Raw genomic sequence first — 16,194 nt, forward strand, 5'->3', positions numbered from 1 at the left:
CGAAAAAATGACCCAAAACACTTAAATTTCAATTTTGATAAATTGGAAAACTCAAATGCATAACAAGTTCAGTAACTTGATGCAAAACTAACAAATCAGTGACCAAATAACTGCGAGGAAAGAAGCACAATCTCCGCAAAATAGCATAGCAGGTTCAGTAACCTGATGCTTTCATATTTTTCATTTAATCTAAAAATTTCGAAGAAATGGCCCAAAACACTTAAATTTCAATTTTGATAAATTGGAAAACTCAAATGCATAACAAGTTCAGTAACTTGATGCAAAACTAACAAATCAGTGAACAAATAACTGCGAGGAAAGAAACACAATCTCCGCAAAATAGCATAGCAGGTTCAGTAACCTGATGCTTTCATATTTTTCATTTAAACTAGAAATTTCGAAAAATTGACCCAAAACACTTAAATTTCAATTTTGATAAATTGGAAAACTCAAATGCATAACAAGTTCAGTAACTTGATGCAAAACTAACAAATCAGTGAACAAATAACTGCGAGGAAAGGAGCACAATCTCAGCAAAATAGCATAGCAGGTTCAGTAACCTGATGCTTTCATATTTTTCATTTAAACTAGAAATTTCGAAAAAATGACCCAAAACACTTAAATTTCAATTTTGATAAATTGGAAAACTCAAATGCATAACAAGTTCAGTAACTTGATGCAAAACTAACAAATCAGTGAACAAATAACTGCGAGGAAAGAAATCAACAAAAAAGCATAGCAGGTTCAGTAACCTGATGCCTTGATCAGTTTCTTTTTACTGTCTGGGCTAAATTTTAGGAATGTTCAAATGAGGTACACAGTTTAACTACATAACAGTTTTCAGGTATGCTTTCGCTGGGTTCGTCAGAATAGAAAAAAACTTTTTCTATTACTTTTGATGAAATAAGTTTTTCTTCATTCGTTTCTTTCACGCGATAAAAAAAGCCAGCCACTGGTCCAACCTTTTCGAGAACTGACAAAATTTTAACATAAGCCATAACTTCCCCATAGTTCTGCGGTCCTGTTTCTTGAATAAAAAAAAGAATTTGGCCAAAACGTTCTTCACCGTTTTCTGCGAATCTAACAAAACAATTTCCTCGTTTTGATCGTTTGTAGCATGTTGAGTCAAAATAAATTCTGCCATTGAAATGTCTGTTGAGAAATTTCACTCCAAGATTACGCAACTTTGCTGCTCTGAGAGCCTCTGTTTCAATGAATTCTTCGTCAAAACTATCTAAGTTTGAAGCAGAATCTCCACTGAGCTTGTCAAAAACTGGCTTCAAATGAGGTTCAACTATATCACTATACACTAAATTGTGACGCTGCAATACTCTACGACAAATGATTTCGCATTCTGAATGCGAACTGCCACTGAATACATCTCCTAACGTTCTGTTTGCTGCTTCGAAGCTCATTGCCGAGTAACACCACAGCGGTCCAAACCTCTTAACTTGCTCAGCTAAATGTTTAATACAGTGCACGTTTATCGTTTCGATTCGATCATTTTTATGAATTGAAACAATTTCCCGGCAAAATTTATCCAAAAAACTTTCTGCAGCTGAAACTGCTGAGGGCAAGCTTGACTCAAAAAGTAATCTAACGCCGAACACTAAATTGCAAAGATGTTCATACAACTCACGCGGAATACGGGACAAAAAAATTAGCGGGCTTAGATATAGTAGCCAATTGAAATACTCGTTGGCCTTGAATTGAGATAGTTCTTCTAATGATCTGATTTTACGCGAATAGGCGATCATTTCACGCGGACAAGAGAGATGGGACACAATTTGCGCAGTTGTGGTTTTATCGTCTGAAGATAACGATTTATAACATAATTTCAAAAGCTCCTGAAAAACCCCCAGTAACACGCAATGCATATAATCAATGGGGGCTGTTAGAGGCAACCCGTCTACTAAATCTGCAAAAGCGCTTCGCCCTTTAACACCGACAACGTTCAAAGGTTTTTTCGCATCAAAGTTCTCAGCGTAATATACATACAAATTATTAATGCTTGCATCTCGCAATTGCCCACTCTTGTGGTACGGGTAATAGGCGTGCGTTTTGCCGATGGTTACACCTTCTGCGGTGCAGAAATGGCAACCATAGTAACCGTTGAATTTCATCATGTTCAGGATGTGACATTTAGCGCAAAGATCAGACACAATTAACCTTACTTTGAAGTGAGCACGAATAGGGTTGATGTTTCCTGGCCATAATGTCACAGGTGAAAGCAATTGCCCTTTGATATGGGGCACTAGTTCTTTCCATTCAGGATGACTTGAACCAACAAACAAAGACGCCAGGACAATATTTTTGCGTGACATTCTCAAAACAGGAGGTAGATCTGCGAGTTGTATCCAGATAGGCCATAGTTCCCTTTTTAAAGTAGATTTTTTGATGTTAACTCCATCCGAAAACAAGATAAGATTGAATGTTATCTCATTATCTTTTATTTCTGCAGGGGGGCTGACCTTTTCATTCAAATCACTGTTTGGGTTCTGTTTACGTTGAGAAGAGTATACACTGATTGACATGAAGTGACGCTCGATTATATCCCTGAGTTGAGAACGGATATTCAGAACGCAGAACGATTCTGTTTCTGTTTTTTTACTAAAGAAGAGCTCTTCTTCATATGATTTTTTCATTTTTTGAACGAATGAATACCCCGATGGAAATTTATTCCCTAAAGGTAAACAGGTTTTAATCAACAAGTGTAAAGAAGACGAACATTCATCAGACAGGTTGAAACGAGAACAAAAAAACTCTACCAGAAACTTTGCATCGTCAACGGAAATCTGGCTACCTTCGTACAATTTTTCAGAGACAATGTATGAACTTGGCTCAAAAAAAATGTTAGATGAGCAATGGGGAGATTCTGGCTCAAAAGTTAACGTTGAATTTGACTGTGGATGTACAGAATTTTCGTTTATCGTTTGACTGGAGAGGTTTATTGCCTCATCTGCAACAGGGTTTTCTTCGGAGGGACAAAAATATTCACTTGAGCTGGTTTCCGTTGAGCACAAAGAAATTTCTGAGTCAGATTCAGATTCAGAACTTCCTTTGTATTCTTTTATCATTTGCTGATTGCGAAACGAACTGGGCCTTGTAGATGCAATGGGCGACCCTTCATTGCTCAGTGGACTGGCAGCAGCCTCATTATATAGCTCAACTAACTCTCGACCTCTGATGCGTTTTTTTCTGACAGGACTCACGATTTCATTTAATTGTGGGCTCTCCGCTTGAATTTCCTGGATTGCTTCATTTGCGACCATTAAAAAATTGTCATGCAACAACAGATCAAAAAAATTTTTGTTTTGATCCTCCAGAGATTTCCTTACGTCACAGGTTCTACATCGACAAGTGTTGTGCTCAAAAAACTCAGATCCATATTTCACAAACAGTTCATCGCCTGGTTTTATCTTTTGTCGAACTCGCAGTTGCACAATGCCGCAATCACTTGAAAAGTCATATTCACAATTGGGACTACAATCGGAATTAACGAAACGCATAGGCCCAAGTAATATGTACTGTTCACCTGTACGTTCAGAAGACATAATTGAAAGATCTGTTACGACGCCCTCAGGAACTACAGAAATGAAACCAACTGGGTTACGTCTCAGAACAGATGGCGGGTTCACCGGATGCTTACCACTATACATCAAGCGGTAGCCACCAAAATCGTCATGCGTTATTTGGAAGTTGGGGCCGAGGCTAGCATAAGCCCTACATACAGTGTCAAATGTCTCTTTCCATAATTTATTGTTTTGTAATTTTCGTTGAAAAATACTTTCTCGCAAGGGCTCAATCGTTTTCATCGCAGGGCGATCCGCAGTCTGAACCATTTTTTCAACCGCAAAGAAATCGCACTGGGCGAGAATTGACCAATTTACGGTTTTTGGTAACATTTATTTCTCTAAAATTGAAAAAAATGATACTTCTGACGCAGGTTTTTTTTCATGTTAGACCTACCAAAAAAATGAAACCATTGCGCATTTTTTTAAAAGCACCTCAATCTAAGAAAAACGAGAATTTTTTAACAGAAATGAACTTTCCAGATATTACGTTAGCAAAAGAACATCCGTAACAAAAATAATTCAAACTGGCAGAAAAGAATTAATTTATCACAATCGAACATCAATTCAAGTGCACAATTACTGACAGCAAAGCAAGCAAACATTATTTAAAAGTTGGATAGTTCAAAGGAGAGTACAACTTGTGATTGAACATTATTTTCAAGATTGTTTACCTAGCTTCCCACGAATGCGTGTGTCAATCTTGGTTTTCAGTGAATTGATTTTCTTCCTCATCAACTTTATTGCCAAGATTATCATCGGGTATATGACTACCGTGATCACCAAGGCCGTCGGGCTGCGAATTCATCTCTCTGAGATCACCACTTCTGCGTTCGCAAGACTTAATCTCATTGCCTTTATTGTTGAGACTAATTTTTGCGAGCTCGTACATATGGAGCCATTTTTCCTCGTATTTGAGGCGAAATAGTTCTAGAACAAAAACACTAGGGTTGCTACAATTGATGTTGAGTCATCAATGACTCATCTTATCAGCAACTCCCATTTCTAAATTTTGTAAATTCCCATTACTTTTGTAGTGCAGATTATCTATATTACACATTCAATCCTATTGATTACTTTATTCCAAAAACAATATTTCAAAAAGTATTTCACTCAAACCTTTCAGTTGTTCTTTTCTAACTGGCGAGAAATCGGTTCTAATGATAGCTCCTTGTTTTTTCTTCCCTTTTGGAGACAGCATGTGAGTTTTCATCTCATCATCCGTCCAGAGTTGTTTACAGGCATTTCTCCCTATTATTTGAGGCGATGTTCCCGTTACCAAAGCCAAATCTTGTCCTTTTCCCGGTCCCTTTGTGATAAGTAGTAAAGGCTGATCGGATACAGGAAAGCTTTTTGCTGCTGGTAGCAGCACGCCCAATTTTGATATCTCAGCAGTCTGAAACAGTTTCAACTGTACGAAAACGAGACAAAAACAAAAAACTTTTGCTACGAACGGTCTCCGATTTTGGAATCAAAATTTATTACAGACGATGACACGTTTTTGTGATTTTTTTAGGTCTTATTAAAATTGCTTTCACTCACCAGCTGTTTAACAGCGTTAGTGGATATTTGTATCTCGCGGTAGTTGCGATTAGATAAAGCTCTCAATTCTGGTTTCAAATCGTTCATGCAGTTGATGAACAACATGGCTGCGTCCATAATCTTGTCCGCAGCAGCTTTGATCGAATCCGTTGCTTCTCTGTCAATTTTACGGGACTTAAACTCTGCAACATCGTCAGGATTAATAGTTCTTGCACGTTTGACTTTCTTAACAGCACCAGGTGTTGAAGATAGTGGCTTTGCTTTTATCGCTTGAGCATCACTGCAAGACGGCACTTGCTCCTCAACCTGATAATCATAAAACTATTTAAAAACTGGAAATCATTTTTTTTCTTTCCGCAATATTGATCATTTATGTTCTTGAAAATGATTTAACTTTCAGGCAAATCTACATCAGGCCAAGGTTGCAAAATGAAGCCATCTTTTCTGACTTTGTGAAAGCTATAAATTCCAGCTGGTAATAATAAAACAAAACATAAAAACGATAACAATTCTAAAACTTTTGAACCTGGTTGTTTACTATTGCGCTACAGTTTGGGCCCTGAACACCGTCAACCATCTCAATGAAGGTTTTTGACACATCATTGGGACCAAGTAATGTATAGCCACTTTCTTCCTCTCCACCATCGTTCTGATCGTTTTCTTTATTTTCCTTAGAAACTTTAGTTTGCGTTGGTTGTGAAGTGCCAACCATGTCCAATTTTCTTCTCGCACCTTGTGATCCTAGATTATCGTTCAGCATAAGTTGAGCAACATCCTCGTACACAGTCAAGTCTGGGTCATGGCTTGGTACAATTGGTACGAAACTTGTGTTGCCCGCGGAATCCTCCAATTGTACTGTTGCTTTACCGAGCCAAAATTTACAAAAATCCTCGTGCCCTTCCTGCAGGACTCTGGCTGTCCAAATGTAAGACTTTGTCCGTGGATTTTTCTTTATCCATTTTATATTCACTTCCTCGTCAACCTCAAAAGAAGTTTTATTTAAAAATTTTTCAGTTGAAAAAATTTTGCTGTATCAATTAAACTCACTTTCACGTCCGCCCTCTCTCCAAGCTCTAGACAAACACTATTGCTCAACACAGAAACCACAGAGCAAGCATGGTCTTCAAAAAGCACCAACCAAAACTTGTTCTTAAGTTGCTTTCTTGTAAGTTCCTGAGCTTCTAACGCAGCCTGTCTGTTGTTCGCGCCCAGACCACGATTGGCGCGCATCGGTAGTTTGCTTGCCACCTAGTAAAATTTAAACTTGAAATAGTTTAGTTTTAGTAATCATTCTTAGACTGAAAGTAAGATAGCTTTGAGTCTCATTAACCGAACTACCCATGATTTAAGATGAAATGTGAACTTAAAAGTTTATAATAGATATGATTAATAGCAATCAAATTATAGTGTAGTGATTGTGAATCAGAATTGAATATATATATATATATATATATATATATATAAATAGCTGGCAAGAAAATAGCCGCAGTAGCTTTGTAGATCTGCAATCTCAAAGAAACATTAAAAAAACATTGAAAAAACCGCATGTGATGAAAAATATCGGCCGATTAGCACAAACTTCTTCACTTACATTTCTCGCTGTTAGAATATTGCATGCACAAAAACCTCTTTCTATCTTCTTGGGGATCAAACTTTTAAACGTAGGAACCGCCCATCAAACCATGTCTCTTCAAAAAATGTTTTGGTGAATTTCATATTCAGAAATAATGTCCTCTCTTTGAATTGTAAAAAATTAGGAGCGCAGTAATAGCCGCTTGGAATTGCTGACGCTGCTATTTAAAGCATACGTCAAATTGCTCACGTGAAAAAAATTACGCTCAAAACCGAAATTATTTTAAACACCAATTTCATAAGCCGTTTGAAGAGTTTTGCACCAAAAAAAACTACTCTTTTCGCTCCTCTTAATACTCCAGTACGATTATATTCAACTCAAATTAAACTTCTTATGAAAAGGTCCAAAAAAGTTTGATGAGAACTTGTACATGAAAAGGTCCAAAAAAGCGAGGTTGGCGCATTATGTGCGTACGCACATTACCGAGCCTCCTTGTTCGTCTGCCAGGGGGGGGGGCTATAATGGGAAAGACCCGACACCCACATAGTGCTTCAATTTTGAAAAGAGCTCTATTGTGAAAATAATGATTCAAATTTGGAATAGGTTACCGTTCATATTTTGCTATGTAGTACTTTATGATACCACGAAAAGGTACATTCAATCCATTGGAACCTGCAACCTCAATAAATGGGAATTATATGTTTCAATAAGAACTTATAGCATTTATTTAAAAAAATTCACTGAATGAACCAGGACAAACTGCTGTCGTCCAGGATGCGAGTGTTCAAATGTAGCCTTTGGCATCGCAAATTTTGGACTTGCTTGATTTGATTCAGAACAAAAAAATTAACAGCGAACTAACATTTTGCTGCACATCTACTTCTTCGTTGGAGTTGTCGTTTGCATACGAATTGTTGTTGTTGAGTTGTTGTTGTGAATATGTTGCATACGAAGTTTCGTAATTTGAATTCGGAACGCTGTAAACGTTTCGTTCATGTGCCTCGTTTCGTTCAGAATAATTGTGCCTCGGACTGTTCGCTTGATATGCCTCGGACTGTTCGCTTGATATGCCTCGGACTGTTCGCTTGATATGCCTCGGACTGTTCGCTTGATATGCCTCGGACTGTTCGCTTAAGTTGGAAACAATACATACTTTCCTCGATTTCTGTGACATCTCTTTCGGCCGTTCGATTTTTACTTCAAACAAGTAAATCAAATGATCTGAAAAATAAACATTTAAATTTGGGTATTCGTGCGAGTGACAAGTTATTAGTTGAATAAACGAATTCAAAACAGACTAAAAACTACAAATATTTATAGTCGCTATCCAACCCCCCCGTCCCAATCTATCCCCCCCCCCCCCCGTCCCAATCTGTCCCCCCGTCCCAATTCACCCCCCCCCCCCCTGTTCCCATCTAACCCCCGTCCCCCCAAGCTTCCTGACTTCATATCTTCCTAATTTCCTATTTTAAAACTTTTATTTGGTCGCTATATGTATTCTACATTCGTGTTGTTGTTCGGTGTGACCTCCGTGACGTTTGACATTTTTCCACTGAAATTTGACACGACGGCGGTCTACTGTGGCGCTTGGAGTAAACGTCGGCTGAGTTGAGGAAAAGGGTACCTGATTAAGGTGAAGTCGCGAAAGCTCGCATACGTTGTCAAAAGAGTATTTTCAGATGCGGGGGGGGGATGAGATGCGGGGGGGGGGTGTGGTGGGCTTGTTTGGGATGGGAGAAGAGTCCTTCTGAAATACTCTCGGGAAGTGGGTTGGGGGGGGGCAGGGGGAGTTGGGAGAAGTAGAAGACTGAATGACTACCGGAAGATTGAATTATGACTACCGGAAGATTGAATAATCAGATTACAACAACAATTAACACCAGTCATTTAATCAACACCTGTTACGATAATAGCAGTTAAATTTAGTTACGATAGACACTGGAAAAACACTTCAGCATTAGACTACGAGTTTATCGCCACTGTTATTAAGTAAACAACACCTAAGGATGAAAACAATTTGATAACCTTGTAATGTATAAACTTGTGTGATGTGTATGTGTGTGTGCTGTTTGTGTGTGTGGTGTTTGTGTGTGGTGTGTGTATGGTGTATGTGTGGTGTTTGTGTGTGGTGTGTGTGTGTTGTTTGTGTGTGGTGTGTGTATGGTGTGTGGGTGGTGTGGTGTGTGTTGTGTGAGAATGGTGTGTGTATGGTGTGTGGGTGGTGTGGTGTGTGTGTTGTGTGTGAATGGTGTGTGTGTGTGTGGCATGTGTTTGTGTGTGTGCGCGTGCATGTGTGTGTGGTGTGTGTATGGTGTGTGGGTGGTGTGGTTTGTGTGTGAATGGTGTGTGGTTTGTGTGTGAATGGTGTGTGGGTGGTGTGTGTGTGGTTTGTGTGTGGTGTGTTTATGGTGTGTGGGTGGTGTGTGAATGGTGTGTGGGTGGTGTGTTTGTGTGTGTGGTGTGTAGGTGGCGTGTGTGTGTGGCATGTGTTTGTGTGTGCGCGCGCGCGCGTGCGTGTGTGTGTGTGTCAATGTGTGTGTTAGCGTGTGTGTGTGGTTGTGTGTGTGCAAGTGTGTGTGTGTTTGTGTGTGCGTGTGCGTGCGTGCATGTGTTTTTGTTTGGGCGAGTGTGTGTGTGCAAGTGTGTGTGTGTGTGTGTGTGTGTGTGTGTTTATGTGTTCGTGTGTGTGCGCGCGCGCGCGTGTGTGTGTGTGTGTGTGTGCGTGCGTTTGTGCGTGTGTGTGTGTGTGTGTGTGGGTGTGTGTGTGTGTGCGTGTGTGTGTGTGTGTGTGGGGGGGGGGGGGGGGGGGTAGGGGGGCGCATGAGAACAAAAAGAAGAACAGATCCGAAGAAATATTATTTACCTTTGAAAATGTAATTGTCCTCGAAAAACGGAAAGGGGAAACCAATAAAACTGTGTTCAATTTTGAAATGATCGCAACAGGTGTTGATTTAAAAAATTACCATACTACTTACAAAACACACAACAAAATGCGTGCACAACGTTAAACAGTTGAAGTTAATTACACTGTAGTAGAAGTAACAGAAATCCAAATGAATGAATGACAATGACGTACATTTCTAATCTCGCAAATCAAGTTTTTTTGCAATCAATTAACTAAGATCTTTAAATCACAATCTGCATGCGAAGCTTAGCCTTATCGATCTTCAAATTTGAAAATATCAATGCTCAGATCAAAATAAAAAAATGACATTATCTGATTACTTTAAATTTCCGGCCAAAATTACCTACTATGAAAATGTCACATTTTTAGATATTTGTACATTCCAAAGGATTTTTGGTTTCTTTTCAAGTTAAAACAATAATTGTTGATCCCATTGGTTTTGAAATTTTGCGCAATCGAACATTGGATAATGACATGAGATGCCTCAATTGCTTCATATGTAGATATAAATGATTATTATTAATAACTGTGAAATTAACTGTTTTCAAAAATGGAAATTATTTTCGACCTGTCAAGCAGTCGCATTGACGACAAGTCCCATATCTTTTCTAAATAAGTATAGTTTAAATTGTTTGTTTCCTTGAAATTTAATGGACATTTCAATCAGCTCCCGTTCTATCTCATACGTCTTTTGCTTTCGGTTCTGGTACCCCTCTTATGCTAATATCAATGAAAATTTGACAATAACTAATTTTTGATTTACATTCAGATTCGCGCTCAGTGAGATTTGAACCAACATTTCATTTTCTAATTTGCATATTTTCAGATGTTATTTCGCTCAACAAAATGACTCGTTCGTTCTCCATTACTTGAAAAAAGTATTGCTAAACTCATTCTCTTTTTCAGGAAAAATGAGTTAAATGTAAATGAAAGCAAAACCGAATTCATTATTTTTGGAGCCCCTAAAAGAAACAAAATCGAAGAAATAGTTGTTAACGGATGTACAGTTCTCGAGAAAAAAGTTGTGAAATACTTGGGAGTTCATATTGACTGTAATCTTTCTTTTGATGAAGAAATAAAAAATGTACTAAGAAAAATGGCTGTTGGCATAAAGGTCATTTACTCCATCAAAAATATATTTCCTGAAAAAACTAGATCTGCTTTACTGAACGCTCTTGTTTTAAGTCATCTGCATTACCCAATTGTTCTGTTCTCAGGTCTTAAAAAATCACTTCGAGTTACTCTAAATAAACAATTGAACTGGGGAATAAAGGCATGTTTCAATAGAAGCAAATTTGACAGGACCACTGATCTCAAGATTAAACACAAAATCTTACCACTAGAATACCTCATAAAATATCGGGTTATTATATATTTTATAAAGCTTCTAAAAGCAGATCTACCAGCTTTCGATGAACTCAAGTTAGCCACCCTAAGTGCTAAAATGAATGATCGTACAAACAAGCTGTCATTTGGAGCAAACCAAAAAACAAATATAATGCAAAACTGTTTTTCAAAAAAAGCAATCGACTGGTATAACGATTTGCCTCTCACCTTGAGGCGGAATATCCCTAAAAAGCGGGCTCTCAAAACTACAATAAAAAATCATTTCTGGAATGAGTTTCTAAAAGAACCAACGGTTTCTGAATTGAATTCTAATCTCAAATCTTTCAAGTTCAATCTTAATTTGATTTAGTTTTAGGGCGTCTTTTATTCTTCTATGAAATGTTAATTGGAGGATTAGCATTTTTTAAAATATTCTCTTTTCTCGAAAATGTTAATTGTAGAATTAGCATTTTTAAAAAAAATTTTCTCAATTATAATTCATCTCTCTTAATTTGTCGATATTTTAGCACATTGTAAATTTAATACAATTTTAAACTTTCACAATATGTGACGTTTGTTTCATTTATACTTCTTAACACTACATTGCCTTTAAACTATGTTCTGTATTTTATAGTTCATACTCAAAGGAATTAACAATGTTTTCTTTTCTTATTACAAAGTCATCAAAAAAGAGCCGAATTTTGTTTCTTAAACTCCTCAGAAGGTAAATATTTTCTTGTGCGCTTTACTTTCATCTACCTAGAGTCGCCGAAGAGTACGTTAATGAGCAGAATCAAGGGTTATTTTAAACTTTGTCAAACTGGTCTCCACAAAGCAATTAAACCAATTTCACGATTCAATATTTTAAGATTACTGTCGCAAAAATCTCCGCGGAACACGCTTTCGTCGAACATATTTTGCGGTGGAAAGCAAGTATTGCTTAGCTAGTACGTCCGCTTCCATTACAGTGAAATACTATACATACTAAACGCACTTGCACATATTTACAGGGATTACATTCATTGCACATTGCACATTCAATTATTGAATTAGATGTTTAGTCGAACTCGTAGGTAGTTTGGAAATTTGAGACCGCACAATATGATTACATAAATTGTGTTCATATTGAAACTGTACATAGTTCTGGCTCCGTTAATTCTATTGCTATTTGTGTTACGACGAGATCATTTGCCAAATCTCCAGACCATGTAAACCTGTTTGAATTTAAACCATGTAGACCATGTAAACCTGTTGGTCAAAACCAGCCAATACTGCAAGAGATCACGAACTCTCTGTACAATCATCCAATGTGCAATCATCCTCTGTACAATCATCCTCTGTACAATCATCACGAATCCTCTACAATCATCACGAATAATAATAATACAATCGTCAGATGCAAATGTCTTTCTGTAGACGTCTACCATTCCATTGAGCTGTCGCTCTCCGCCCTTTCCAGCAGCTTTAGCATCCTTTGCCAATCTGATTCGGCAATAATCCAGAGAGTAGACAAAGCAGAGAGACAGTGACCCGGCGCAGCCACCGCTAGCAATGTTCTTACTACTGAAGTTGACTACGTAAGGATCTTTTTTGTTGGGTTTGAAGAGAGCCTTGATTTGGTCTTTAAACGTAAAATTACGAGCTTGCGTTGGGAAGTATCTAATAAAATTAGCCAGACACAATCAAAAACGCCCATGTAAGGTTCAGCTAAGCTTCCAGCTTTGATCATCTCATCAAGCAATTGGTTCTGTACAAGCAATTGGTTCTGTACAAGCAAATGGTTCTGTACTCTTTCGATGGGAGCAGCAACTTTCCAGTTTGGCTAGCAGCTGTGAGAGGCATGTTGACTGACTAGGTTTGCTGTTATTCAAGGTCTGTCTTTCTGATCCCTGATGGAACTGTTTCATTTTTACTTAACCTTTATTATCCAATTCTATCATTCAAATTATATTATCTTCGTTTTTGTTAGCTTAAGGTATGTTTCCCATTATAACCCCCTACTATCTTTCCCCACGAAACTACCCCCCCCCCCCCCCCCCCCCCCCCCTAGGATATAATTAAAACAAGTGAGGGGGGTAGGTTATGAGCACTAAATTTTGATCTCGTGCATAACATGATTAAATGGAACAGTTCCTTCCTGTTAAATCTGGTCGATCCAAATTGACTGCGTAAACCATAAACACCATGAACCAACAATGCGTAAACCACAACCATTAAAACACAGTTAAAATCACAGTAAAGTACAGTAAACACAGTAAACACAGTAAAGTTTGCACTCCGATTTGAAGTTAGTTTTTGTTAACCCGCTTAACAACCTTTGACTGTTTCATTTCAGATAGCTTTGAAGACACAGATGTTACAGTTCGAGTTAGGTAATTCTCAGGTGTTGAAGTTAAGTCTGAACTACGATCAATAATTGACTGCAAATTGGTATTACGAAAGTAATCCAGTAGGTAATCCGAAGGTAATTACGAAGGTAATCCAGTAAACAAACTAAAGTAAAACAAAGAAAAAACAAGTATCAGACAAACTATAAACAATGAAGACTAAACGCAATTAATTCAAGGGAACAACTGAAGATGATGATGATGAATTCGCAGTTGACTTTGTGCTAGTTGACCCCGACTTTGACCTCAACGACATTGACGACCTCGACGACTTTGACTCACACCTCAATCTCACATTAACAACAGAACTATGAACCCTTACAATATGTCTCTTCATATTCGACGAATAGATCGTTTTGAATGGGCACAGATCACATTTAGTTGGCTTTATGTTCTTCTGATGAACGCGGGCAACGTGCCTTGCAGTGATATACTGCGCACGTGATTCATACTCGCAGTACCCGCATTCGAAGCGCCTACCCTTCCGTTCATTGATTACACTCACACTCGCATCAGGTGCCCTTCTTTTTCGCAACTTCCTCACCATATCCATTCGTTCGTCATCGATGTCCACCACTTTTCTCACAGTAATAATTCCATGACACGTCTTCTCCTCTGGGTCCGCTACTATAAACATCACTTCCCGGCTGCATTTCAAAATAGTCTCGTGTAATTCAACGTTTATGATAACCTGTTCCATCTTCCACAATCCAATTAATTCAATCAAAGTCAAGTTCAAAGAACACAAAAATCAAAAACAAGTCTCAATCAAATCTGAAATACACAACATATGAAGGTTCACATAAAATACACTGTTTGCATTCACATCAATCAGGTAGAAACGGCGGAGGTCGGCGGAGGTCGGTGGAAGTCGGCGGAGGTCGGAAGTCGGCGGAGGTCGGTGGAAGTCGGCGGAGGTCGGAAGTCGGCGGAGGTCGGTGGAAGTCGGCGGAGGTCGGCGGAGGTCGGTGGAAGTCGGCGGAGGTCGGAAGTCGGCGGAGGTCGGTGGAAGTCGGCGGAGGTCGGAAGTCGGCGGAGGTCGGTGGAAGTCGGTGGAAGTCGGCGGAGGTCGGAAGTCGGCGGAGGTCGGTGGAAGTCGGCGGAGGTCGGTGGAAGTCGGAAGTCGGTGGAAGTCGGCGGAGGTCGGTGGAAGTCGGCGGATGTCGGAAGTCGGCGGAGGTCGGCGGAAGTCGGTGGAAGTCGATGTGTCAGTTAATTGTAGTGTAGTATGTACAAGTTAAGCTAGAATGCGGCTCCGGGTATCGACACGTTGAAAATTTCATGCATGATATCAGTCATTCGAAATTTTCAAAATTTGCTATGTACAGTCTGTTAGTTCTTCGTCTGTACAGTCTGAACTGAGACATTCTGTGCAGTGTTAACCAATAATGTAAATGATGCTGCAAAGAAAAAAAACAGACTGGGATTTTTCTTAATCGACTCTGGGCAGACTGGGAAAAGTATTTATACTGCTATTTGTCTGGTACAGTAATGGTTACAATTGATTTCCAATGGTACAGCAATGAAACTCACTGCGACCAAAGTACGGCCCCCCCCCCCAAGATTAGTGGGTTCATATTTTGCACCCCCCAGACGAACGCGCCATATTTCTACATAATGAATTACTATGTATAATTTTTTTAGCAAGGTGAAACTCCCCTTGACATTGCCAATCGATTGGGCCATGACGATTTATTCACACCTGCAACTGCCTCTTCTACCCTATTTTTACCCACTTCTCATTTGAACCCACCTCAAATCAACACCTGTTCCAACCAATCAAATTCAGTCAACACACCTGATGTGAACAACAAATCAAATTCCGACCAGCAACAGGTGAGAAATTGGGATATTGTCTAAAAGATGTGTTTCGAGACTCAGGACTCGTCGAGACTCAGGCTGGGGTCGTCGCAACCACTGATAAGAACATTTTGATCGTACAGGGGGGGGGGGGGGTAGATTGGTCTGATTAGAGTTACAAGTTTTAGATATTATCTGATCAGTGTTGGTTTTGCTTGCCCGCTAGTGATGGGTGGATTCAAAATCTTGCAACAATCTTAATGATTTATTGCTTTCAGAACAGGAAGAAAAGAAGACAATAATTTACTTATTTTTACAAATATCATCGGTAGAGCCGCAGATCTGCGAGAAAAAAAGAACTTTAGTCTTGTCTAAAGGAAGCTATTGAACAGAAGTATTTACCCACTTTAAACCCCAGACATTTCAGAGTTTTTCTGGTGTGAGATCTTACAAATTTCTTATAAAAGTGTCTTAGAAATACGTACAAGAATATGCGTCGCCTGACTAAGACTTTCTTTGCAAGACAATTTATCAGGTCTTACACGAGAAAAAAATTTATCAGGTCTCATAAGATTTTACCCGATAAAAGTCTTACACGATTAAACTTCTTAAGGTATGGCATGTTGTTCAAATTGAGGACAATTCAGAGTTCCTTTCAAGCAGTTGCCAAAAAGCTTCAGAAAGCAACACTTAAGTTTCAGAGCAACAAAGCGAAAATTATCTTCTATTATCTTTTGAGAATTATAAGAATGTTTGACAAAGGCTATTTATGGTATCAGGGGGCTTTTCCTGAAGCGAGAAACTAGCTTGAAAAAGTTTCATCAAAGAACAAAACTATCTTTGACTGACAAATTGAGCCATGTCACCTAGTTGAGACTCAGAATAAAACTGCCGCCAAAAAATACTCAACCAGAAATTTTTGTTGCATAATTGGTTAGTTGACCGATTACTTTTACTTTCATAGGAACCTGACTACGTTAGATGGCAAAATTGAGACCATTAGAGCTTATATTTGTGAAAATCAACGTGAACTATCATTTTTATGTTTGATAACATGCTGGTGACATGGTTGTCTATTTTGTCTACAAC

At 38.7% G+C, this 16,194-nt stretch overlaps 2 protein-coding genes across 7 annotated transcripts in view; both read left to right on the top strand.

Annotated features, from left to right (window-relative positions):
* Nucleotides 1-16,194, top strand: part of LOC142354058 (uncharacterized) — a 469,891-nt gene that overhangs the window by 215,917 nt on the left and 237,780 nt on the right. The window lies entirely within an intron of this gene.
* LOC142354424 (uncharacterized) overlaps nucleotides 1-16,194 on the top strand; it is a 118,049-nt gene that overhangs the window by 54,650 nt on the left and 47,205 nt on the right. For all 6 annotated transcript variants that reach the window (XM_075406717.1, XM_075406718.1, XM_075406716.1 and 3 more), the window contains one exon: nucleotides 14,950-15,141. In XM_075406717.1, coding sequence (XP_075262832.1) covers nucleotides 14,950-15,141 — 192 coding nt within the window. The remainder of the gene's footprint in view (nucleotides 1-14,949; nucleotides 15,142-16,194) is intronic.

Source organism: Convolutriloba macropyga, chromosome 15 (genome assembly GCF_964194025.1).
Source record: "Convolutriloba macropyga chromosome 15, txConMacr16.3, whole genome shotgun sequence".
NCBI lineage: Eukaryota > Metazoa > Xenacoelomorpha > Acoela > Convolutidae > Convolutriloba > Convolutriloba macropyga.